Here is a 27,749-nt window from a genome sequence, read left to right as displayed (position 1 = left end):
AGCTTCGATTTGGCCCAAAACATCCACAAGGGCCCTCAGGAGTTGGAGCTTGCTGCTTGCTGAGTGAAAACAACTGCGCATCTGAGGTGCGAAAATAGGCCCCGCCCATCTCACTCGATGTCTCTACAGCCTCAAAGAAACGCACCAGAGCGGTTTTAAACTAGCCATGTGGGTTCTGAGAGCCAAAAAATAAGCCAAGTGTACCCTCAATAAAGTTGCCCAAAAAACGTTATTGCCCACAAAACGTTAATAGCACTCCCAGGTCATAAAACGTTTGCCCACAAACACTTAAAACTGTGTCAACCATTTTTTAATTAGCCCCTTATGCAAGCTTAGTAATGCCTTTCTATAGCTCTTATGATTACTGCTTACCCTTACCCTCATGGGGATACTGTCAGCCTTTCTGAAATACACAGTCTCTCCAGAAAAAATGACTGAACATACCTCACTGCTATATAGCATGAAAACGTTCCTCACACTGAAGTTTCTTGTACCCCTCAGCCTCTGTGGGAACAGCACTGGATCTTAGTTACAAATGCTAAGATCATCATCCTCCAGGCAGAAGTCTTCATCCATCTGCTGCCTGAGAGTAAATAGTACACACCGGTACCATTTAAAATAAAAAACTCTTGCTTGAAGAAATTAAAAACTAATATTTTATCACCTCTTTCACTTTACCCTTCCTAGTACTTAGAGTAGGCAAAGAGAATGACTGGGGGTGGAGCAAAGGGAGGAGCTATATAGACAGCTCTGCTGTGGTGCTCTTTGCCACTTCCTGTTAGCAGGAGGAGAATATCCCACAAGTAAAGGATGAATACGTGGACTCGTCGTACCTTATAGAAGAAATCCTGAAATCTTAGCCGCCAATTTGGTTATCTGAAAGGAAGCATCTGTAATAAAAGAATTAGCCAACTTAAGAGCCTTAATTCTATCCTGAATTTCTTCCAAAGAAGTCTCAGTCTTAAGAGACTCTCTCAAGGCATCAAACCAAAAAGCAGCCGCAGTCGTGACTGTAACAATGCAGGCCGCCGGTTGCAATAGAAACCCCTGATGAACATAGATCTTTTTGAGTAGACCCTCCAACTTCTTATCCATAGGGTCTTTGAAGGAACAACTATCCTCGATAGGAATAGTAGTACATTTAGCCAGGGTGGGAACAGCTCCCTCCACCTTAGAGATCGTCTGCCAAGAATCCCGAATGGTGTCAGCTATAGGGTACATTTTCTTGAAAATAGGAGAAGGGGAGAACAGAATACCCAGTCTCTCCCATTCCTTGGCAATAATTTCCGAAGTTCTCTTAGGAACAGAGAAAACATCAGAATAAGAAGGGACCTCTAAATATCTGTCCATCATACTCAATTTCTCTGGAGGGACCAAAATAGAATCAGTTGTCCAGAGTCACCAAAACCTCCCGGAGTAACAGGCGGAGGTGTTCAAGCTTAAAGGGACAGTGAACCAAAAAATTTTCTTACGTGATTCAGATAGAGCATGAAATTTTAAGCAACTTTCTAATTTACTCCTATTATCAAATTTTCTTTATTCTCTTGCTATCTTTATTTGAAATGCAAGAATGTAAGTTTAGATGCCGGCCCATTTTTGGTGAATAACCTAGGTTGTCCTTGCTGATTGGTGGATAAATTCATCCACCAATCAAAAACTGCTGTCCAGAGTTCTGAACCAAGAAAACAGAATTTATGCTTACCTGATAAATTACTTTCTCCAACGGTGTGTCCGGTCCACGGCGTCATCCTTACTTGTGGGAATATCTCTTCCCCAACAGGAAATGGCAAAGAGTCCCAGCAAAGCTGGCCATATAGTCCCTCCTAGGCTCCGCCCACCCCAGTCATTCGACCGACGGACAGGAGGAAATATATATATAGGAGAAACCATATGGTACCGTGGTGACTGTAGTAAGAGAAAATAATTCATCAGACCTGATTAAAAAACCAGGGCGGGCCGTGGACCGGACACACCGTTGGAGAAAGTAATTTATCAGGTAAGCATAAATTCTGTTTTCTCCAACATTGGTGTGTCCGGTCCACGGCGTCATCCTTACTTGTGGGAACCAATACCAAAGCTTTAGGACACGGATGAAGGGAGGGAACAAATCAGGTTACCTAAACGGAAGGCACCACAGCTTGCAAAACCTTTCTCCCAAAAATAGCCTCCGAAGAAGCAAAAGTATCAAATTTGTAAAATTTGGCAAAAGTGTGCAGTGAAGACCAAGTCGCTGCCTTACATATCTGGTCAACAGAAGCCTCGTTCTTGAAGGCCCATGTGGAAGCCACAGCCCTAGTGGAGTGAGCTGTGATTCTTTCAGGAGGCTGCCGTCCGGCAGTCTCATAAGCCAATCGGATGATGCTTTTAAGCCAAAAGGAAAGAGAGGTAGAAGTCGCTTTTTGACCTCTCCTATTACCAGAATAAACAACAAACAAGGAAGATGTTTGTCTGAAATCTTTTGTAGCCTCTAAATAGAATTTTAGAGCACAGACTACGTCCAAATTGTGTAACAAACGTTCCTTCTTTGAAACTGGATTCGGACATAAAGAAGGTACAACTATCTCCTGGTTAATATTTTTGTTAGAAACAACCTTAGGAAGAAAACCAGGCTTAGTACGCAAAACCACCTTATCTGCATGGAACACCAGATAGGGCGGAGAACACTGCAGAGCAGATAACTCTGAAACTCTTCTAGCAGAAGAAATAGCAACCAAAAACAAAACTTTCCAAGATAGTAACTTAATATCTATGGAATGTAAAGGTTCAAACGGAACCCCTTGAAGAACTGAAAGAACTAGATTTAGACTCCAGGGAGGAGTCAAAGGTCTGTAAACAGGCTTGATCCTGACCAGAGCCTGAACAAATGCTTGAACATCTGGCACAGCTGCCAGTCTTTTGTGTAGTAAGACAGATAAAGCAGAGATCTGTCCCTTTAGAGAACTTGCAGATAATCCTTTCTCCAAACCTTCTTGTAGAAAGGAGAGAATCTTAGGAATTTTTATCTTATTCCATGGGAATCCTTTGGATTCACACCAACAGATATATCTTTTCCATATTTTATGGTAAATCTTTCTAGTTACCGGTTTTCTGGCCTGAACCAGAGTATCTATCACAGAATCTGAAAACCCACGCTTCGATAGAATCAAGCGTTCAATCTCCAAGCCGTCAGCTGGAGGGAGACCAGATTTGGATGTTCGAATGGACCCTGAACAAGAAGGTCCTGTCTCAAAGGTAGCTTCCATGGAGGAACCGATGACATATTCACCAGGTCTGCATACCAAGTCCTGCGTGGCCACGCAGGAGCTATCAAGATCACTGAGGCCCTCTCCTGATTGATCCTGGCTACCAGCCTGGGAATGAGAGGAAACGGTGGAAATACATAAGCTAGGTTGAAGGTCCAAGGTGCTACTAGTGCATCTACTAGAGTCGCCTTGGGATCCCTGGATCTGGACCCGTAGCAAGGAACCTTGAAGTTCTGACAAGACGCCATCAGATCCATGTCTGGAATGCCCCATAATTGAGTTATTTGGGCAAAGATCTCCGGATGGAGTTCCCACTCTCCCGGATGGAATGTCTGACGACTCAGAAAATCCGCCTCCCAGTTTTCCACACCTGGGATGTGGATCGCAGACAGGTGGCAGGAGTGATCCTCCGCCCATTTAATTATTTTGGTCACTTCTTTCATCGCCAGGGAACTCCTTGTTCCCCCCTGATGATTGATATACGCAACAGTCGTCATGTTGTCTGATTGGAACCTTATGAATCTGGCCTTTGCTAGTTGAGGCCAAGCCCTGAGAGCATTGAATATCGCTCTCAGTTCCAGAATGTTTATCGGGAGAAGAGACTCTTCCCGAGACCATAGACCCTGAGCTTTCAGGGATTTCCAGACCGCGCCCCAGCCCACTAGACTGGCGTCGGTCGTGACAATGACCCACTCTGGTCTGCGGAAGCTCATTCCCTGGGACAGATGGTCCAGGGTCAGCCACCAACGGAGTGAATCTCTGGTCTTCTGATCTACTTGAATCATTGGAGACAAGTCTGTATAGTCCCCATTCCACTGTTTGAGCATGCACAGTTGTAATGGTCTTAGATGAATTCGTGCAAAAGGAACTATGTCCATTGCTGCAACCATCAACCCTACTACTTCCATGCACTGCGCTATGGAAGGACGAGGAACAGAATGAAGAACTTGACAAGTGCTTAGAAGTTTTGACTTTCTGACCTCTGTCAGAAAAATCCTCATTTCTAAGGAATCTATTATTGTTCCCAAGAAGGGAACTCTTGTCGACGGAGACAGAGAACTTTTTTCTATGTTCACCTTCCACCCGTGTGATCTGAGAAAGGCCAGAACGATGTCTGTATGAGCCTTTGCTTTTGACAGGGACGACGCTTGTATTAGAATGTCGTCCAAGTAAGGTACTACTGCAATGCCCCTCGGTCTTAGAACCGCTAGAAGGGACCCTAGTACCTTTGTGAAAATCCTTGGAGCAGTGGCTAACCCGAATGGGAGGGCCACAAACTGGTAATGCTTGTCCAGAAAAGCGAACCTTAGGAACTGATGATGTTCTTTGTGGATAGGAATATGTAGGTACGCATCCTTTAGATCCACGGTAGTCATAAATTGACTTTCCTGGATAGTGGGTAGAATCGTTCGAATGGTTTCCATCTTGAACGATGGTACCCTGAGAAATTTGTTTAGTATCTTCAAATCCAAAATTGGTCTGAAAGTTCCCTCTTTTTTGGGAACTACGAACAGATTGGAATAAAATCCCATTCCTTGTTCCTTTATTGGAACTGGGTGAATCACTCCCATCTTTAACAGGTCTTCTACACAATGTAAGAACGCCTGTCTCTTTATTTGGTTTGAGGATAAGTGAGACATGTGGAACCTTCCCCTTGGGGGTAGTTCCCTGAATTCCAGGAGATAACCCTGAGAACTATTTCTAGCGCCCAGGGATCCTGAACATCTCTTGCCCAAGCCTGAGCAAAGAGAGAGAGTCTGCCCCCCACTAGATCCGGTCCCGGATCGGGGGCTACTCCTTCATGCTGTTTTGTTAGCAGCGGCAGGCTTCTTGGCCTGCTTACCCTTGTTCCAGCCTTGCATCGGTTTCCAGGCTGGTTTGGCTTGTGAAGCATTACCCTCTTGCTTAGAGGATGCAGAATTAGAGGCCGATCCGTTCCTGAAATTGCGAAAGGAACGAAAATTAGACTTATTTTTGGCCTTGAAAGGCCTATCTTGTGGAAGGGCGTGGCCCTTTCCCCCAGTGATGTCTGAAATAATCTCTTTCAATTCTGGTCCAAATAGAGTTTTACCTTTGAAAGGGATGTTAAGCAATTTTGTCTTGGATGACACATCCGCTGACCAAGACTTTAGCCAAAGCGCTCTGCGCGCCACGATAGCAAACCCTGAATTTTTCGCCGCTAATCTAGCTAATTGCAAAGCGGCATCTAAAATAAAAGAGTTAGCCAACTTAAGTGCGTGAACTCTGTCCATAACCTCCTCATATGGAGTCTCTCTACTAAGCGAGTTTTCTAGTTCCTCGAACCAGAACCACGCTGCTGTAGTGACAGGAACAATGCACGAAATGGGTTGTAAAAGGTAACCTTGCTGTACAAAAATCTTTTTAAGCAAACCCTCCAATTTTTTATCCATAGGATCTTTGAAAGCACAACTATCTTCGATAGGAATAGTAGTGCGTTTGTGTAGAGTAGAAACTGCCCCCTCGACCTTAGGGACTGTCTGCCATAAGTCCTTTCTGGGGTCGACCATAGGAAATAATTTCTTAAATATAGGGGGGGGAACAAAAAGGTATGCCGGGCTTTTCCCACTCCTTATTTACTATGTCCGCCACCCGCTTGGGTATAGGAAAAGCGTCGGGGTGCACCGGAACCTCTAGGAACTTGTCCATCTTGCATAATTTCTCTGGAATGACCAAGTTGTCACAATCATCCAGAGTAGATAACACCTCCTTAAGCAGTGCGCGGAGATGTTCTAATTTAAATTTAAATGTCACAACATCAGGTTCAGCTTGTTGAGAAATTTTTCCTGAATCTGAAATTTCCCCATCTGACAATACCTCCCTCATGGCCCCTTCAGATTGGTGTGAGGGTATGACAGAACAATTATCATCAGCGCCCTCCTGCTCTTCAGTGTTTAAAACAGAGCAATCGCGCTTTCTCTGATAAGTAGGCATTTTGGATAAAATATTTGCTATGGAGTTATCCATTACAGCCGTTAATTGTTGCATGGTAATAAGCATTGGCGCACTAGATGTACTAGGGGCCTCCTGTGTGGGCAAAACTGGTGTAGACACAGTAGGAGATGAATCATGTTTACTCCCCTCATCTGAGGAATCATCTTGGGCAATTTCATTATCTGTGGCAGTACTGTCCTTACTTTGTTTGGACGCTATGGCACAATTATCACATAAATTTAAATGGGGAGACACATTGGCTTTCATACATATAGAACATAGCTTATCCGAAGGCACAGACATGTTAAACAGGCTTAAACTTGTCAACAAAGCACAAAAAACGTTTTAAAACAAAACCGTTACTGTCTCTTTAAATTTTAAACAGAAAACACTTTATTACTGAATATGTGAAAAAGTATGAAGGAATTGTTCAAAAATTACCAAAATTTCACCACAGTGTCTTAAAGCATTAAGAGTATTGCACACCAAATTTCAGAGCTTTAACCCTTAAAATAACGGAACCGGAGCCGTTTACAAATTTAACCCCTATACAGTCCCAGCTATAGCCTTTGCTGATACCCAACCAAGCCCAGAGGGGAATACGATACCAATTGACGCCTTCTAGAAGCTTTTCCAGCAAATTTCAGATCCTCACACATGCATCTGCATGCCCTGCTCTCAAAAAACAACTGCGCAGTAATGGCGCGAAAATGAGGCTCAGTCTACAACTAGGAAGGCCCCCTGACTGGAAAAGGTGTCTAACATAGTGCATGCCGTTTAATAAACGTTCCCCAAGTTTATAAATGCGAATTGTCAGCATAAATATGAATAAAATGCCCAAATAAAGCAATCGATTTAGCCCATAAAAATGTCTACCAGTTTTTTAGCCCATATTAAGCCCTTTATTCTGTTTGTTTGACTAAGAAAATGGCTTACCGGTCCCCATGAGGGGAAATGACAGCCTTCCAGCATTACATGGTCTTGTTAGAAATATAGCTAGTCATACCTTAAGCAGAAAAGTCTGCTGTTTCCCCCAACTGAAGTTACTTCATCTCAACAGTCCTATGTGGAAACAGCAATCGATTTTAGTTACTGTCTGCTAAAATCATCTTCCTCTCACAAACAGAAATCTTCATCCTTTTCTGTTTCAGAGTAAATAGTACATACCAGCACTATTTTAAAATAACAAACACTTGATAGAAGAATAAAAACTACATTTAAACACCAAAAAACTCTTAACCATCTCCGTGGAGATGTTGCCTGTGCAACGGCAAAGAGAATGACTGGGGTGGGCGGAGCCTAGGAGGGACTATATGGCCAGCTTTGCTGGGACTCTTTGCCATTTCCTGTTGGGGAAGAGATATTCCCACAAGTAAGGATGACGCCGTGGACCGGACACACCAATGTTGGAGAAAAAGGCATATATTCCTTCTTTTTCAAATAAAGATAGCAAGAGAACGAAGAAAATTTGATAATAGGAGTAAATTAGAAAGTTGCTTAAAATTGCATGCTCTATCTGAATCATGAAAGAAAAAATGTGGGTTCAGTGTCCCTTTAAACCTGAAAGACATCACGTCCGAATCTGTTGGGGGCAATGCACTTCCTGAGTCAGAAAGTTCCCCCTCAGACAGAGCCTCCATACCCCCCAATTCAGAGCCCTGGGAGGGTACATCGGAGATCGCCATCAATGCATCAGAAGTCGCATGGACCACAGGAGCCTATCTCCTACTGCGTTTGCCTTGCAGCACTGGCAAAGCAGATAAAGCCTCTGAAAGAGTAGATGACATAACTGCAGCAATATCCTGCAGGGTGAATGCAGCAGACGCAGGTGAAGAGCACGGCGTCGCCTGAGCGGGTGTTAAAGGCTGTGACGCTTGGGGAGAAAGTTGCGGCATACCCTGAATCTCATCAGTCTGAGAAACATCCTTAGATATACTTTTATTAAAGAAAATCTGCTCTCTAAACTGTAATGCCCTCTCAATGCATGAGGGACAAAAAGTAACAGGGGGTTCCACAATGGCATCTAAACACATAGAACATGTACTGCGTTCAATCTTCTCCATGATAACAATAAGCAAAAGCTAGCTTGGTCGTGGTACTGCTAATTACAACTGATAATCAGCCTAATATGATAACAAAAAAAGAGTGCACTCTGCCTTTAAAAAACAAACTTGTTTTAAAAGCCAATACGTGATAGATGAAAATAAACAGAGAGGTAACTGCGCGTTTATTGAAACATCCGCTCTATACAACATACACTCTCTGCAAGTGGCACTGTTTTTAGTGAAAAGAAAAATACATGCACTCCGGACAACTAACAAGTGATCAAGTGCCTCCACGTGACCAAGACTGTCCCCTCGAGAATGGCGTGCCTAAGACCGCTTGTGATTATTACAGAAACAAGCGGACTTAGGAGCCGTAAGAGCCTTGTTGCCGATCGGATCACTGTTAGCAACAACTGCGTGGCTAGGCGCGCGAATACTAAGCCCCGCCCTTCGTGGGCGGCTAACAACACATCCCGGCAAAAAAAGTTAAACACCGCCACGCAACGGAGTCCATTATACCCGACTCCGGCACTACTCCCAGCGTCATACATAGATCTGTAATTAGGCAGATACAAGTTCCAGCATACCCCTCAATAAAAATCCCAGCGTTTCTAGGCTAGATTGTCAAAAGCTAGAAGGTCCTGAGAGAAACATTAACGTGTTGGTTCACATTCCCCTTTTTCATACAATGATAACCCACACACTGACAAAAGGAAGCCCTTACTAGAGCCCATAGTCCCCAACAGAAAGGCAGAGTACAGCCAATTCTGAGATATGCTGCAGAGCCCCAGAAATAAGAGATTTCACTTACCTCTATGCTGAGTAACAGCATGAAAGTCTCACAGTATCAAGAGGTCCTTCTCTTCCTCCTGGGGTCCTGTGAAGACAGAAGGGTCTTAGTTAAAACTCTCTAAGACCATCAATAGAAGGGCAGCACAAGTATGGAAGGTGCAGTGAGGCTAAAACCCCACCAGTTCCCATTGCCTTAAAGCCACCTGTAGCTCTACTCTAGAGGCTGACAAGGAATAGGGCTACACCCTATAGTGAAATAGTACACTTTGGCACCATTTTAAAAATAATAAACACTTGATTGAAGAATCTAAACTAACACCTCACTTTACCTCTTTCTATCACTAACACAGGCTAAGAGAATGACTGGGGTGGGAGGGAAGGGAGGAGCTATATATACAGCTCTGCTGTGGTGTTCTTTGCCTCATCCTGCTGACCAGGAGGTGAATATCCCACAAGTAAGGATGAAATCCGTGGACTCATCGTATCTTGTAAAAGAAAATAAAAAAACTACTGTCCCTTTAAGACAAGTCTTCGGTAACTCAGAGCTAAGTACGAAGTCAAATTAAAAAATACAAACAGCAGAGCCTTAGCTTGTTGCCACAATCAAACAACTCAGACCTCTACACCTCAGCAAAAGCTGAGGTAACCTACTGTATTTCAAATATTTCAAAAGTTTGCACTGCTCACAAACGGCTCTCAACTTCCCAGACAGACCTGAGGCTGCTCTCTTGCTCTTGAAGAAAAAAAAAACGGTATAGCAAAACACTGAATTCACAACGCAACTCCGCTCCAGAGCAGAAGAAAAGCGTGTCACATGACCGGCTTCAGTAGGAACTGCACATAAACTAAAAAGCGCGCGTTCCTACCGAAGCAAACTGCAATAAAATTAAAAGTCTGCCTCACACAGTTTAAGAGCATAAAAATAAAAGTCACAAGTCACTTTCCACTTGCGTTTCCTATATACCTTAAGGATAATAATGCCCAGAAAAACTCCAGCTTTTTCAAATACATAAAAAAGCCCATAAACACTACCACAGTCCGATAAACAGTCTCACAATATGTCACATACAGTGTAGCCTGCACACTGCCCCATAAATCCTGACCATAAAGGATTTAATAATGTCCCATTTTTATTTCTGCAGCAATAAATAAGAACTAAAGTGCAAGTCTCCCTTGACTTAGAAGACAAAAAGCACTTACCTGCAGACTAGCCGTCCGGCAGGAAGACAGCTCACAAGGCGTGAAAGGACACAAACTCCTTACAGAGACCTGTGGGGGAAAAAAGAACCAACTGTGGCTTTCTATACCTAGGGCAGCAATATGTTAGGAAACAAAGTAAGCACAACCTTACAACTTCCTAACTGCTTAAAAGCCACCACTATTCTGCTTCAGAGATTGACGTGGACACAGCTAAACCCCAAATCCTTGCTTGCAGGGAAAAGTATCCAAAAAAAGAAATTAATTTCTTCAGATACCAAACTTCACCTCCTCCATTGACAGAGGCAAAGAGAATGACTGGGGATTATGGGTAAGGGAAGTGACATATAACAGCTTTGCTGTGGTGCTCTTTGCCTCCTCCTGCTGACCAGGAGTGATATTCCCACTAGTAATTGAATGTGGACTCTCCATATCTTAGGAAAGAAATAGTAAAGTCAGGACTTAACTTCTGTCTTCCTGAAGGAGTCCTGTAATACAAAGGAAAATCAGTGCAACTAACACTGTTTGTCTGAAAGGGAGGATAGCAGAATAGCACTGGAAGAGGCATGCGACATCCAGTAGCTAACAGACACCAAAACTAAGAGAATTCCATGACTTTCTACCCCTGTCCTCTCTTGCACAAAACAATCCATTGAGAAGAATAAAATCAGAATGCTCAGCAGAGCACCTCTCTCTGCCAACCTCCATGAAACAAGGCAAATAAATACTGGGAGTGTAGGGAATTTGTATGCTTTGTTTGGGGTCTCCGTCTCCTCCTGGTGGCCAGGTGAAGGATTTCTCATAGGTTATGAATGTTTTTGTGGACTCTCACTGTCATTAGAAAGATTTTGTTTAAAAAGATAATCCCTCTATTACCCATTCCCAGTTTTGCATAACTAACATGGTTATATTAACATCATTTTTACCTCTGTGATTACCTTGTATATAAGCCTCTGTAGACTGCCCCCTTATAGCAGATTTTTTTTACAAACTTGCATTTTAGCCAGTTAGTGCTGGTTTCCGCATAACTCCATGGAAGTGAGCACAATGCTATCTAATATGTCACACATAAACTAGCACCGTCTGGCTGTTGTGCAAGATTTAAAAAGCTAATGAAAAACGCTGAGATAAGAGGCTGCTGCATAGGCTTAGAAACAGGCAAACTAAGGTAATAAAGTATATTAATATAACAATGTTTATGCAAAGCTGGGGAATGGGTAATAAAGGCGTTATCTATCTTTTTAACAAAAAACAATCAAGTACACTGTCCCTTTAAAAGTGAAATTTCTTTATCTGTTTTTCTCTTTTGCCTGCAGTTTTGCCTGTTTTTAAGGAAATTACCCTGTCCTCTGATATAAGATTGATTGTAAATCATTTCCTTGTAAGCTTTGATCCCATACACTATGTTTGTAAACAACCCTTTCAGGATATACACAGTATTATAGGTGTCTCTCAGGACCTGTAGTAACAAAACAACATGTTGCTGTATTACCCGACAGCTCTCCCTGCTGCTTCATGTGAAATAAAGCTCAGGTGCAGCTGTTGCGGCTGGCTATACCACAGAATGTACAAACACACCTGCGCCATGCTACACACCTGCACCATGCCATACTACACACCTGCACCATGCTACACACCTGCACCATGCCATACTACACACCTGCGCCATGCCATACTACACACCTGCGCCATGCCATACTACACACCTGCGCCATGCCATACTACACACCTGCGCCATGCCATACTACACACCAGTCACACATAGTCCCACAGAGGCAGAGACACTAACATGTCGGAGAGGAGAAGTGAGGGGAGCAGTAGGAGTCATCATCATCGTTGCCATGGAAACCAAGGCTACCTTTGGGGTCATCTGGGGTGACCAATGGGGGAGCAACATCTGGGAGTTCTTCCTCTCCCCCTTGCAGCCCCCCACCCCGAAACTCGGAGAGATCCAACTCTTCTGGGGCATCAATAGAGACATCTGAAAAGAGAGACATAGACACAGCCCAGCAAGAATAGGATAGAGTGCATGACCAAAGAGGAGCGGGAAGAGAACACGAGGACAGCAACAGGGGAAGATACACAACCAGCAAAAAAACATAATTTATGTAAGAACTTACCTGATAAATTAATTTCTTTCATATTGGCCAGAGTCCATGAGCTAGTGACGTATGGGATATACATTCCTACCAGGAGGGGCAAAGTTTCCCAAACCTTAAAATGCCTATAAATACACCCCTCACCACACCCACAATTCAGTTTAACAAATAGCCAAGAAGTGGGGTGATAAGAAAGGAGCGAAAGCATCAAATAAGGAATTGGAATAATTGTGCTTTATATAAAAAAAATCATAACCACCACAAAAAGGGTGGGCCTCATGGACTCTTGCTAATATGAAAAATGAATTTATCAGGTAAGTTCTTACATAAATTATGTTTTCTTTCATGTAATTAGCAAGAGTCCATGAGCTAGTGACGTATGGGATAGCAGATACCCAAGATGTGGAATTTCCACGCAAGAGTCACTAGAGAGGGAGGGATAAAATAAAGACAGCCAATTCTGCTGAAAAACATAATTTATGCTTACCTGATAAATTTATTTCTCTTGTGATGTATCGAGTCCACGGATTCATCCTTACTTGTGGGATATTCTCCTTCCCTACAGGAAGTGGCAGAGAGAGCACCCACAGCAGAGCTGTCTATATAGCTCCCCCCCTTAGCTCCACCCCCCAGTCATTCGACTGAAGGCTAAGAAGAAAAAGGACAAACCATAGGGTGCAGTGGTGACTGAAAGTTTAAAAAATAAAAATATATATGCCTGTCGTAATAAACAGGGCGGGCCGTGGACTCGATCCATCACAAGAGAAATACATTTATCAGGTAAGCATAAATTATGTTTTCTCTTGTAAGATGTATCGAGTCCACGGATTCATCCTTACTTGTGGGATACCAATACCAAAGCTTTAGGACACGGATGAAGGGAGGGACAAGACAGGGACCTTAAATGGAAGGCACCACTGTTTGTAGAACCTTTCTCCCAAAAATAGCCTCCGAAGAAGCAAAAGTATCAAATTTGTAAAATTTGGAAAAAGTATGAAGCGAAGACCAAGTCGCCGCCTTACAAATCTGTTCAACAGAAACCTCATTTTTAAAAGCCCATGTGGAAGCCACAGCTCTAGTAGAATGAGCAGTAATTCTTTCAGGAGGCTGCTGTCCAGCAGTCTCATAGGCCAAACGGATGATGCTTTTCAGCCAAAAGGAAAGAGTTAGCCGTAGCCTTTTGGCCTCTCCGCTTACCAGAATAAACAAACAATGAAGATGTTTGACGGAAATCTTTGGTTGCTTGTAAGTAGAACTTTAAAGCACGAACCACATCAATATTGTGCAACAGACGTTCCTTCTTTGATGAAGGATTAGGACACAGAGAAGGAACAACAATCTCTTGATTGATTCTTATTAGAAACAACCTTAGGAAGAAAACCAGGTTTGGTACGCAAAACCACCTTATCTGAATGGAAAATAAGATAAGGGGAATCACACTGTAAAGCAGATAGCTCAGAAACTCTTCGAGCCGAAGAGATAGCAACTAAGAACAAAACTTTCCAAGATAGAAATTTAATATCTATGGAATGCATAGGTTCAAACGGAACCCCTTGAAGAACTCTAAGGACTAAGTTTAGGCTCCAAGGCGGAGCAGCAGGCTTAAATACAGGCTTAATTCTGACCAAAGCCTGACTAAAAGTTTGAACGTCTGGGACATCTGCCAGACGTTTGTGTAGTAGAATAGACAAAGTAGATATTTATCCTTTTAGAGAACTAGCTGATAATCCCTTCTCCAAACCCTCTTGGAGAAAAACATAATTTATGCTTACCTGAAATTTATTTCTCTTGTGGTGTATCCAGTCCACGGATCATCCATTACTTGTGGGATATTCTCCTTCCCAACAGGAAGTTGCAAGAGGATCACCCACAGCAGAGCTGCTATATAGCTCCTCCCCTAACTGCCATATCCAGTCATTCGACCGAAACAAGCCGAGAAAGGAGAAACCATAGGGTGCAGAGGTGACTGTAGTTTAAATTAAAATTTAGACCTGCCTTAAAAGGACAGGGCGGGCCGTGGACTGGATACACCACAAGAGAAATAAATTTATCAGGTAAGCATAAATTATGTTTTCTCTTGTAAGGTGTATCCAGTCCACGGATCATCCATTACTTGTGGGATACCAATACCAAAGCTAAAGTACACGGATGAAGGGAGGGACAAGGCAGGCTTAAATGGAAGGAACCACTGCCTGAAGAACCTTTCTCCCAAAAATAGTCTCCGAAGAAGCAAAAGTATCAAATTTGTAAAATTTTGAAAAGGTATGAAGCGAAGACCAAGTCGCCGCCTTGCAAATCTGTTCAACAGAAGCCTCATTTTTAAAGGCCCAGGTGGAAGCCACAGCTCTAGTAGAATGAGCTGTAATCCTTTCAGGGGGCTGCTGTCCAGCAGTCTCATAGGCTAAGCGTATTACGCTCCGAAGCCAAAAAGAAAGAGAGGTTGCCAAAGCTTTTTGACCTCTCCTCTGTCCAGAGTAAACAACAAACAGTGTAGATGTTTGGCGAAAATCCTTAGTCGCTTGTAAGTAAAACTTCAAAGCACGGACCACGTCCAGATTATGTAAGAGACGTTCCTTCTTTGAAGAAGGATTAGGACACAATGATGGAACAACAATCTCTTGATTGATATTCTTGTTAGAAACTACCTTAGGTAAAAACCCAGGTTTTGTACGCAGAACTACTTTATCTGAATGGAAAATCAGATAAGGAGAATCACATTGTAAGGCAGATAACTCAGAGACTCTCCGAGCCGAGGAAATAGCCATCAAAAACAGAACTTTCCAAGACAAAAGTTTAATATCAATGGAATGAAGGGGTTCAAACGGAACCCCTTGAAGAACTTTAAGAACCAAGTTTAAGCTCCATGGGGGAGCAACAGGTTTAAACACAGGCTTGATTCTAACCAAAGCCTGACAAAAAGCTTGAACGTCTGGAACTTCAGCCAGACGCTTGTGCAAAAGAATAGACAGAGCAGAAATCTGTCCCTTTAAAGAACTAGCTGATAATCCTTTTTCCAAACCCTCTTGGAGAAAGGACAATATCCTAGGAATCCTAACCTTACTCCATGAGTAATTCTTGGATTCACACCAATAAAGGTATTTACGCCATATCTTATGGTATATTTTCCTGGTGACAGGCTTTCGTGCCTGTATTAGGGTATCAATGACTGACTCGGAGAAGCCACGCTTTGATAAAATCAAGCGTTCAACCTCCATGCAGTCAGTCTCAGAGAAATTAGATTCGGATGATTGAAAGGACCTTGTAGTAGAAGGTCTTGTCTCAGAGGCAGAGTCCATGTTGGAAAGGATGACATGTCCACTAGGTCTGCATACCAGGTCCTGCGTGGCCACGCAGGCGCTATCAAGATCATCGATGCTCTCTCCTGTTTGATTTTGGCAATCAGTCGAGGGAGCAGAGAAAACGGTGGAAACACTTCCGGATGGAGTTCCCACTCCCCCGGATGAAAAATCCGCCTCCCAGTTCTCTACACCTGGGATATGGATTGCTGATAGGTGGCAAGAGTGAGTCTCTGCCCAGTGAATTATCTTTGAGACTTCCAGCATCGCTAGGGAACTCCTGGTTCCCCCTTGATGGTTGATGTAAGACACAGTCGTGATGTTGTCCGACTGAAATCTGATGAACCTCAGGGTTGCTAACTGAGGCCAAGCTAGAAGAGCATTGAATATTGCTCTTAACTCCAGAATATTTATTGGGAGGAGTTTTCTCCTCCTGAGTCAACGATCCCTGAGCCTTCAGGGAATTCCAGACTGCACCCCAACCTAGAAGGCTGGCATCTGTTGTTACAATTGTCCAATCTGGCCTGCGAAAGGTCATACCTTTGGACAGATGGACCCGAGATAGCCACCAGAGAAGAGAATCTCTGGTCTCTTGATTCAGATTTAGCAGAGGGGACAAATCTGTGTAATCCCCATTCCACTGACTGAGCATGCAGAGTTGCAGCAGTCTGAGATGTAGGCGCGCAAATGGCACTATGTCCATCGCCGCTACCATTAAGCCGATTACTTCCATACACTGAGCCACCGAAGGGCGCGGAATAGAATGAAAAACACGGCAAGATTTTAGAAGCTTTGATAACCTGGACTCTGTCAGGTAAATCTTCATTTCTACAGAATCTATCAGAGTCCCTAGGAAGGAGACTCGTGTGAGTGGGGATAGAGAACTCTTTTCCTCGTTCACCTTCCACCCATGTGACCTGAGAAATGCCAGAACTATGTCCGTATGTGACTTGGCAATCTGAAAGCTTGACGCCTGTATCAGGATGTCGTCCAGATAATGGGCCACTGATATACCTTGCGGTCTTAGAACCGCCAGAAGCGATCCCAGAACCTTTGTAAAGATTCTTGGAGCTGTAGCTAACCCAAAGGGAAGAGCCACAAATTGTTAATGCCTGTCCAGAAAGGCAAACCTTAGGAACCGATGATGATCTTTGTGAATCGGTATGTGAAGGTAAGCATCCTTCAAATCCACAGTGGTCATGTATTGACCCTACTGGATCATAGGTAGGATGGTCCGAATAGTTTCCATTTTGAACGATGGAACTCTGAGGAATTTGTTTAAGATCTTTAGGTCCAAAATGGGTCTGAAGGTTCCCTCTTTTTTGGGAACCACAAACCGATTTGAATAAAAACCCTGTCCCTGTTCCGTCTGTGGAACTGGACAGATCATTCCCATAATTAGGAGGTCTTGCACACAGCGTAAGAATGCCTCTTTCTTTATCTGGTTTACAGATAATCTCGAAAGGTGAAATCTCCCTTGAGGGGGGGGAAGCTTTGAAGTCCCAGGGATCTTGAACATCTCTAGTCCACGCCTGGGCGATGAGAGAAAGTCTGCCCCCTACTAGATCCGTTACCGGATAGGAGGCCGTTCCTTCATGCTGTCTTAGAGGCAGCAGCAGGCTTTCTGGCCTGCTTGCCCTTGTTCCAGGACTGGTTAGGTTTCCAGCCCGGTTTGGATTGAGCAAAAGTTCCCTCTTGTCTTGTAGCAGAGGAAGTTGATGCTGCACCTGCCTTGAAGTTTCGAAAGGCACGGAAATTAGACTGTTTGGCCTTTGATTTGGCCCTGTCCTGAGGAAGGGCATGACCCTTACCTCCAGTAATGTCAGCAATAATTTCCTTCAAACCAGGCCCGAATAGGGTCTGCCCCTTGAAGGGAATGTTAAGTAATTTAGACTTTGAAGTCACGTCAGCTGACCAAGATTTAAGCCATAGCGCCCTACGCGCTTGGATGGCGAATCCAGAATTCTTAGCCGTTAGTTTAGTCAAATGAACAATGGCATCAGAAACAAAAGAATTAGCTAGCTTAAGTGTTCTAAGCTTGTCAAGTATTTCAGTCAATGGAGTAGCTGTCTGAAAGGCCTCTTCCAGAGACTCAAACCAGAACGCCTCAGCAGCAGTGACAGGCGCAATGCATGCAAGGGGCTGCAGGATAAAACCTTGTTGAATAAACATTTTCTTAAGGTAACCTAATTTTTTATCCATTGGATCTGAAAAAGCACAACTGTCCTCGACAGGGATAGTGGTACGCTTTGCTGAAGTAGAAACTGCTCCCTCCACCTTAGGGACCGTCTGCCATAAGTCCCGTGTGGTGGCGTCTATTGGAAACATTTTTCTAAAAATAGGAGGGGGGGAAAAACGGCACACCGGGTCTATCCCACTCCTTATTAATAATTTCTGTAAACCTTTTAGGTATTGGAAAAACATCAGTACACACCGGCACTGCATAGTATTTATCCAGTCTACACAATTTCTCTGGTACTGCAATTGTGTCACAGTCATTCAGAGCAGCTAACACCTCCCCAAGCAATACACGGAGGTTCTCAAGCTTAAATTTAAAAGTAGAAATATCTGAATCAGGTTTCCCTGAATCAGAAATGTCACCCACAGACTGAAGCTCTCCTTCCTCAGCTTCTGCATATTGTGACGCAGTATCAGACATGGGCCTTAAGGCATCTGCACTCTCTGTACTACGTCTAACCCAAGAGCTATCGCGCTTTCCTCTGAATTCAGGCAGTCTGGCTAATACCGCTGACAGGGTATTATCCATGATTGCCGCCATGTCCTGCAAAGTAATCGCTATGGGCGTCTTTGATGTACTTGGCGCCATTTTAGCGTGAGTCCCTTGAGCGGGAGTCAAAGGGTCCGACACGTGGGGAGAGTTAGTCGGCATAACTTCCCCCTCGCCAGAATCCTCTGGTGATAAATTTTTTAAAGATAAAAGCTGATCTTTATTGCTTAAAGTGAAATCAATACATTTAGTACACATTCTCATATGGGGTTCCACCATGGCTTTTAAACATAATGAACAAGGAGTTTCCTCTATGTCAGACATGTTTATACAGACTAGCAATGAGACTAGCAAGCTTGGAAAACACTTTACATCAAGTTAAACAAGCAATATAAAAAACGTTACTGTGCCTTTAAGGAAAACTAATTTTGCTAAAATTTGAAATAACAGTGAAAAAAGGCAGTTAAACAAACGAAATTTTTACAGTGTATGTAACAAGTTAGCAGAGCATTGCACCCACTTGCAAATGGATGATTAACCCCTTAATACAAAAAAGGGATTAACAAATTGAAAAAAACTTTTTTAAACAGTCACAACTGCCACAGCTCCACTGTGGCTTTACCTTCCTCAAAATACGACTTTTGAAGCCTTTTGAGCCCTTCAGAGATGTCCTAAAGCATGCAGGGGACTGCTGAGGGAAGCTGAATGTCTCTGTCTGTAATTTTAACTGCGCAAACAAGCGCTAAAAATAGGCCCCTCCCACTCATATTACAACAGTGGAAAGCCTCAGGAAACTGTTTCTAGGCAAAAATCAAGCCAGCCATGTGGAAAAAACTAGGCCCCAATAAGTTTTATCACCAAAGCATATATAAAAACGTTTAAACATGCCAGCAAACGTTTTATATTGCACATTAATCAGAGTATATACCTCTGATAGCAAGCCTGATACTAGTCGCTATTAAATCACTGTATTTAGGCTTAACTTACATTAATCTGGTATCAGCAGCATTTTCTAGCAAATTCCATCCCTAGAAAAACTTAAACTGCACATACCTTATTGCAGGATAACCTGCACGCCATTCTCCCTCTGAAGTTACCTCACTCCTCAGACATATGTGAGAACAGCAGTGGATCTTAGTTACTTCTGCTAAGATCATAGAAAAACGCAGGCAGATTCTTCTTCTAAATGCTGCCTGAGATAAAATAGTACAACTCCGGTACCATTTAAAAACAATAAACTTTTGATTGAAGAAAAAACTAACTATATTACACCACTTTCCTCTTACTACCTCCAGCTATGTTGAGAGTTTGCAAGAGAATGACTGGATATGGCAGTTAGGGGAGGAGCTATATAGCAGCTCTGCTGTGGGTGATCCTCTTGCAACTTCCTGTTGGGAAGGAGAATATCCCACAAGTAATGGATGATCCGTGGACTGGATACACCTTACAAGAGAAAGACAATATTCTAGGAATCCTAATCTTACTCCACGAGTAACCTTTGGATTCACACCAATAAAGATATTTGCGCCAAATCTTATGATAGATCTTCCTGGTGACAGGCTTTCTAGCCTGAATCAGGGTATCAATGACCGACTCGGAGAACCCACGCTTTGATAGAACTAGGCGTTTAATCTCCAAGCAGTCAGACGCAGAGAAACTAGATTTGGATGTGAGAACGGACCTTGGATTAGAAGGTCCCGCCTCATTGGCAGGGTCCACGGTGGAACCGAGGACATGCCCACTAGGTCTGCATACCAAGTCCTGCGTGGCCACGCAGGTGCTATCAGAATCACCGAAGCTCTCTCCTGCTTGATTCTGGCAACCAGACGTGGAAGGAGAGGAAGCGGTGGAAATATGTAGGCCAGATTGAAGGACCAAGGTACTGCTAGAGCATCTATCAGTACCACCTTGGGATCCCGGAACCTGGACCCGTAACGAGGAAGTTTGGCATTCTGTCGCGACGCCATCAGATCCAATTCTGGTGTGCCCCATAGCTGAATCAGCTGAGCAAATACCTCCGGATGGAGTTCCCACTCCCCCGGATGAAAAGTCTGACGACTTAGAAAATCCGCCTCCCAGTTCTCTACTCCTGAAATGTGGATTGCTGAGAGATGGCAAGAGTGATCCTCTGCCCATCGGATTATTTTGGTTACCTCCATCATCGCTAGAGAACTCCTTGTTCCTCCTTGATGATTGATATAAACTACAGTCGTGATGTTGTCCGACTGAAACCTGATGAATTTGGCTGCAGCAAGCTGAGGCCACGCCTGAAGCGCCTTGAATATCACTCTCAGTTCTAGGATGTTTATCGGAAGAAGAGATTCCTCCCGAGACCATAAGCCCTGTGCTTTCAGGGAGTTCCAGACTGCACCCCAGCCTAGCAGGCTGGCATCTGTCGTTACAATGAGCCACTCTGGCCTGTGGAAGTACATTCCCTGAGACAGGTGGTCCTGAGACAACCACCAGAGAAGAGAATCTCTGGTCTCCTGGTCCAGATGCAGTTGAGGAGATAAATCTGCATAATCCTCATTCCACTGTTTGAGCATGCATAGTTGCAGTGGTCTGAGGTGAACTATGTCCATTGCCGCTACCATGAGTCCGATTAACTCCATACACTGAGCAACAGATGGCCGAGGAATGGAATGAAGAGTTCAGCAAGTGGTTAAGAGTTTTGATTTTCTGACTTCCGTAAGAAATATTTTCATTTCTACCGAATCTATCAGAGTCCCCAGAAAGGAAACTCTTGTGAGAGGGAAGAGAGAACTCTTTTTTATGTTCACCTTCCACCCGTGAGATCTCAGAAAAGCCAACACAATGTCCGTGTGAGACTTGGCTAGCTGAAAAGTCGACGCCTGAATTAAGATGTCGTCTAGATAAGGCGCCACTGCTATGCCCCGAGGTTGTAGAACCGCCAGAAGGGACCCTAGCACCTTTGTGAAAATTCTTGGAGCTGTGGCTAACCCAAAGGGAAGAGCCACAAACTGGTAATGCCTGTTTAGAAAGGCAAATCTGAGAAATTTATGATGATTTCTGTGAATAGAGATGTGTAGATACGCATCCTTTAAGTCCATGGTAGTCATATATTGACCTTCCTGGATCAGAGGCAGAATAGTCCAAATGGTCTCCCATCTTGAATGATGGAACCCTGAGGAACTTGTTTAGAATTTTGAGATCCAAGATTGGTCTGAAAGTTCCCTCTTTTTTGGGAACCACAAAAAGGTTTGAGTAGAACCCTAGTCCCTGTTCCTCTTTTGGGACTGGGCGGATCACCCCCATGGTAAGCAGATCCTCTACACAGCGTAAGAACGCCTCTCTCTTTGTCTGGTTTACAGACAATCGAGAAATATGAAATCTCCCCCGCGGAAGGGAGTCTTTGAATTCCAGAAGATATCCCTGGGACACAATTTCTAAAGCCCAGGGATCGTGAACATCTCTTGCCCAAGCCTGAGCGAAGAGAGAGAGTCTGCCCCCTACTAGATCCGGTCCCGGATCGGGGGCTACCCCTTCATGCTGTCTTAGAGGCAAGCTGCAGGCTTCTTGGCCTGTTTACCCTTGTTCCAAGCCTGGTTAGGTCTCCAGACTGACTTGGATTGGGCAAAATTCCCCTCTTGCTTTGCAGCAGAGGAAGCCGAAACGGAACCACTCTTGAAGTTCCGAAAGGAACGAAATTATTTTTTTTGATCTTCATCTTATTTGATCTATCCTGAGGAAGGGCATGGCTCAATTGTTTTATGACTGAAAAATTCCGTCATATGTCCTTAAGAGGTTAAAAGCCCAGGAAGTAGAAACTGACCTAGTAGAATGAGCCGTAATCCTTTGAGGCGGGGATTTATCCGACTCCACATAAGCATGATGAATCAAAAGCTTTAACCAAGACGCCAAAGAAATAGCAGAAGCCTTCTGACCTTTCCTAGAACCAGAAAAGATAACAAATAGACTAGAAGTCTTTCTAAAATCTTTAGTAGCTTCAACATATTTCAAAGCTCTTACTACATCCAAAGAATGTAAAGATCTCTCCAGAGAATTCTTAGGATTAGGACACAACGAAGGGACAACAATTTCTCTACTAATGTTGTTAGAATTCACCACTTTAGGTAAAAATTTAAATGAAGTTCGCAAAACCGCCTTATCCTGATGAAAAATCAGAAAAGGAGACTCACAAGAAAGAGCAGATAACTCAGAAACTCTTCTAGCAGAAGAGATGGCCAAAAGGAACAAGACTTTCCAAGAAAGTAATTTAATGTCCAGAGAATGCATAGGCTCAAACGGAGGAGCCTGTAAAGCCCTCAAAACCAAATTAAGACTCCAAGGACGAGAGATTGACTTAATGACAGGCGCTATACGAACCAAAGCCTGTACAAAACAATGAATAACAGGAATATTAGCAATTTTTCTGTGAAACAGAACAGAAAGAGCAGAGATTTGTCCTTTCAAGCAACTTGCAGACAAACCCTTATCCAAACCATCCTGAAGAAACTGTAAAATTCTAGGAATTCTAAAAGAATGCCAAGAGAATTTATGAGAAGAACACCAAAAAATTTAAGTCTTCCAAACTCTGTAATAAATCTTTCTAGACACAGATTTACGAGCCTGTAACATAGTATTAATCACTGAGTCAGAGAAACCTCTATGACTAAGTATTAAGCGTTCAATTTCTATACCTTCAAATTTAATGATTTGAGATCCTGATGGAATAATGGGCCTTGAGATAGAAGGTCTGGCCTTAACGGAAGTGTCCAAGGTTGGCAACTGGCCATCCGAACAAGATCCGCATACCAAAACCTGTGTGGCCATGCTGGAGCCACCAGCAGCACAAACGAACGTTCCATTATGATTTTGGAAATCACTTTTGGAAGAAGAACTAGAGGTGGAAAGATATAAGCCGGTTGATAATTCCAAGGAAGTGACAACGCATCTACCGCTTCCGCCTGAGGATCCCTGGATCTGGACAGATACCTGGGAAGTTTCTTGTTTAGATGAGAAGCCATCAGATCTATTTCTGGAAGTCCCCATATCTGAACAATCTGAAGAAATACCTCCGGATTAATAGACCATTTGCCCGGATGTAACGTCTGGCGACTGAGATAATCTGCTTCCCAATTGTCTATATCTAGGATGTGAACCGCAGAGATTAGACAGGAGCTGGATTCCGCCCATACAAGTATCCAAGATACTTCCTTCATAGCCTGAGGACTGTGAGTCCCACCTTGATGATTGACATACGCCACGGTTGTGACATTGTCTGTCTGAAAACAAATAAACGATTCTCTCTTAAGAGGCCAGAACTGAAGAGCTCTGAAAATCGCACGGAGTTCCAAAATGTTGATTGGTAATCTCGCCTCCTGAGATTCCCAAACCCCCTGCGCTGTCAGAGATCCCCATACAGCTCCCCAACCTGAAAGACTTGCATCTGTTGTGATCACAGTCCAGGTTGGACAAACAAATGAGGCCCCTTGAACTAAACGATGGTGATCCAACCACCAAGTCAGAGAAAAACGAACATTGGGAATTAAGGATATTAATTGTGATATCTTTGTATAATCCCTGCACCATTGGTTCAGCATACAAAGCTGGAGAGGTCTCATGTGAAAACGAGCAAAGGGGATCGCGTCCGATGCTGCAGTCATGAGACCTAAAATTTCCATGCACAAAGCTACCGAAGGGAATGATTGAGACTGAAGGTTTCGACAAGCTGAAACCAATTTCAGACGTCTCTTGTCTGTTAGAGACAAAGTCATGGACACTGAATCTATTTGGAAACCCAAAAAGGTTACCCTTGTCCGAGGAATCAAGGAACTCTTTGGTAAATTGATCCTCCAACCATGTCTTTGAAGAAACAACACGAGTTGATTCGTGTGAGATTCTGCAGAATGTAAAGACTGAGCAAGTACCAAGATATCGTCCAAATAAGGAAATACCGCAATACCCTGCTCTCTGATTACAGAGAGAAGGGCACCGAGAACCTTTGAAAAGATCCTTGGAGCTGTTGCTAGGCCAAAAGGAAGAGCAACAAATTGGTAATGCTTGTCTAGAGAAGATATGCATCCTGTAAGTCTATTGTGGACATATAATGCCCTTGTTGAACAAAAGGCAGAATAGTCCTTATAGTCACCATTTTGAATGTTGGTATCCTTACATAACGATTCAATATTTTTAGATCCAGAACTGGTCTGAAACAATTCTCTTTCTTCGGTACAATGAACAGATTTGAATAAAACCCCAGACCCCGTTCCAGATCTGGAACTGGCACAATTACCCCAGCTGACTCAAGGTCTGAAACACATTTCAGAAAAGCCTGAGCCTTTACTGGGTTTACTGGAATGCGAGAGAGAAAAAATCTTCTCACAGGAGGTCTTATCTTGAAACCTATTCTGTACCCTTGAGAAACAATGTTCTGAATCCAATGATTTTGAATCGAACTGATCCAAACATCTTTGAAAAATCGTAACCTGCTCCCTACCAACTGTGCTGGAATGAGGGCCGCACCTTCATGCGGACTTGGGAGCTGGTTTTGATTTCCTAAAAGGCTTGGATTTATTCCAGACTGGAGAAGGTTTCCAAACGGAGACCGTTCCTTTAGGGGAAGGGTCAGGCTTCTGTTCCTTATTCTACCGAAAGGAACGAAAACGATTAGCAGCCCTATATTTACCCTTAGATTTTTTATCCTGAGGCGAAAAAGATCCTTTCCCCCCAGTGACAGTTGAAATTATAGACTCCAACTGAGAACCAAATAACTTATTACCTTGGAAAGAAAGAGAAAGCAACTTTGACTTAGCAGTCATATCTGCATTCCAAGATTTAAGCCATAAAGCTCTTCAAGCTAAAATAGCTAAAGACATATACCTGACATCAATCCTAATGATATCAAAAATGGCATCACAAACAAAGTTATTAGCATGTTGAAGAAGTTTAACAATGCTATAAGCATCATGGTCCGACACTTGTGCTAAAGCCTCCAACCAGAAAGTGGAAGCTGCAGCAACATCAGCCAAAGAAAAAGCAGGCCTAAGAAGATTACCTGAACATAAATAAGCCTTCCTTAGAAATGATTCAAGCTTCCTATCTAAAGGATCCTTAAAAGAAGTACTATCTGCCGTAGGAATAGTAGTACGTTTAGCAAGAGTAGAAATAGCCCCATCAACTTTGGGGATTTTCTCCCAAAACTCTAATCTATCAGACGGCAAAGGGTACAATTTCTTAAACCTTGGAGAAGGAGTAAATGAAGTACCCAGATTATTCCATTCCCTAGAAATTACATCTGAAATAGCATCAGGAACTGGAAAAACTTCTGGAATAACTACATGAGGTTTAAAAACCTAATTTAAATGCTTACTAGCTTTAACATCAAGAGGACTAGCCTCCTCCATATCTAATGCAATCAACACTTCTTTCAGTAAAGAACGAATAAACTCCATCTTAAACAAATATGAAGATTTATCAGTGTCAATATCTGAGGCAGAATTTTCTGAACCAGAAAGATCCTCATCAGAGATAGATAAGTCAGAATGATGGCGGTCATTTAAAAATTCATCTGATTTATGAGAAGTTTTAAAAGACCTTTTACGTTTACTAGAAGGAGGTATAACAGACAGAGCCTTCCGAATAGAATTAGAAACAAATTCTTTTACATTAACAGGAACATCCTGAACATTAGATGTTGACGGAGCAACAACAGATAATGGATTATTACTAATGGAAATATTATCTGCGTTTGATAGTTTATCATGACAACTAACACAAACTACAGCCGGAGGAACAGTTACCATAAGTTTACAACAAATGCACTTAGCTTTGGTAGAACCGACATCAGGCAGCGTCTTTCAAGAAGTAGATTCTGATCCAGGGTCAGGTTGTGACATCTTGCAATATGTAATAGAAAAAACAACATATAAAGCAAAATTTATCAAATTCCTTAAATGACAGTTTCAGGAATGGGAAAAAATGCAAACAGAACAAGCCTCCAGAAACCAGAAGCAACTAGAAAGTGAGACTTAAATAATGTATAAAAAAAAAAAAAAAAAAAACTGGCGCCAAGTACGACGCCCACATATTTTTTGGCGCCAAAAAAGTCTGTAACAAACACGAGAGTCAAAAATGACGCAACTACGTGAAAACTCCCGGCGTCAATTACAACGCCTGAAATGACGTTATTAATGTCAGACAAACGTCAATCTCGCGCCAAAAAAGTCTCGCGCCAAAAATGACGCAATAAATTCTAGCAGTTTTTGCACCCGCGAGCCTAACAGCCCGCAATTTAGAGGAAAAAATTCAATGATAATTTTAGGTAAGAAAAATATTTATTCATATGCATTTTCTCAAAAAATGAAACAGAGTCTGAAAGAAGGAAAATAACTGATTGACCTGAATCATGGCAAATATAGTATAAAACATACAAATAAAGTGCCAAACCATAGCTGAGAGTTTCATAAATAAAAATAAGACTTACTTACCCAAAGACACTCATCTACATAAAGTAGATAGCCAAACCAGTACTGAAACGAGAATCAGTAGAGGTAATGGTATATAAGAGTATATCGTCGATCTGAAAAGGGAGGTAGGAGAAGAAATCTCTACGACCGATAACAGAGAACCTATGAAATAGATCCCCTAGAGGAAGACCATGGAATTCAATAGGCAATACTCTCTTCACATCCCTCTGACATTCACTGCACTCTGAGAGGAAAACCGGGCTTCAGCCTGCTGCGAAGCGCATATCAACGTAGAAATCTAGCACAAACTTACTTCACCACCTACATGGGAGGCAAAGTTTGTAAAACTGAATTGTGGGTGTGGTGAGGGGTGTATTTATGGGCATTTTAAGGTTTGGGAAACTTTGCCCCTCCTGGTAATGTATATCCCATACGTCACTAGCTCATGGACTCTTGCCAATTACATGAAAGAAATAACAGCAGCATGAGAGCAAGACAGAGAGCAAAGTTCAATTAGCACCAACATCACAACCTATAGGCACAAAGACTTTTAGCAACCGATTGTCCCTCCCCTTCCACCTGCTTTCTGTGCACCCACCCAGCAAGCAGCCCTCTTCACCCCTATCCAACACATCCTCCTCCCTCTAAGCCAGCAAGATGTCCTCCTCTAACTCTCCAGCTAGCAGATGGGCTCTCCCCCACCCAGCAATGCACACCTGTATCCCTCACCCATATGCCCAATCATTCCTCCCCTTTATAATGTTACATAATTTCCTGATCACATTAACAAATAAGCTACTCAGCAATATACACACCTAATTTTCAGCCCTCATCTGCCAAACATTCATATACCCCAAAAAGCACTAGAATATCTCACCCAGTTTCTTGGGCACCCAGTCGAGGCCAAATGTGAATTTTTTAATCTGGATGACAAGGTAATCAGGAAATGAGGCGAATCGGGAGGTCCTG

At 43.0% G+C, this 27,749-nt stretch overlaps 1 protein-coding gene across 2 annotated transcripts in view; it reads right to left on the bottom strand.

Annotated features, from left to right (window-relative positions):
* The window catches only part of USP5 (ubiquitin specific peptidase 5), a 461,221-nt gene that overhangs the window by 171,168 nt on the left and 262,304 nt on the right, over nucleotides 1-27,749 (bottom strand). The window contains exons 14-15 of one of the 2 annotated variants that reach the window (XM_053692844.1): nucleotides 27,658-27,746; nucleotides 12,018-12,209 (exon numbers count right to left, since the gene is read on the bottom strand). In XM_053692844.1, the coding sequence (XP_053548819.1) occupies nucleotides 12,018-12,209; nucleotides 27,658-27,746 (281 nt within the window). The remainder of the gene's footprint in view (nucleotides 1-12,017; nucleotides 12,210-27,657; nucleotides 27,747-27,749) is intronic. The other variant, XM_053692845.1, reaches the window with a different exon arrangement.

Source organism: Bombina bombina, chromosome 9, assembly GCF_027579735.1.
Source record: "Bombina bombina isolate aBomBom1 chromosome 9, aBomBom1.pri, whole genome shotgun sequence".
Lineage (NCBI taxonomy): Eukaryota > Metazoa > Chordata > Amphibia > Anura > Bombinatoridae > Bombina > Bombina bombina.
Note: the sequence above shows the minus strand (reverse complement) of the source record. Positions and strands in the feature narration are given on the sequence as shown.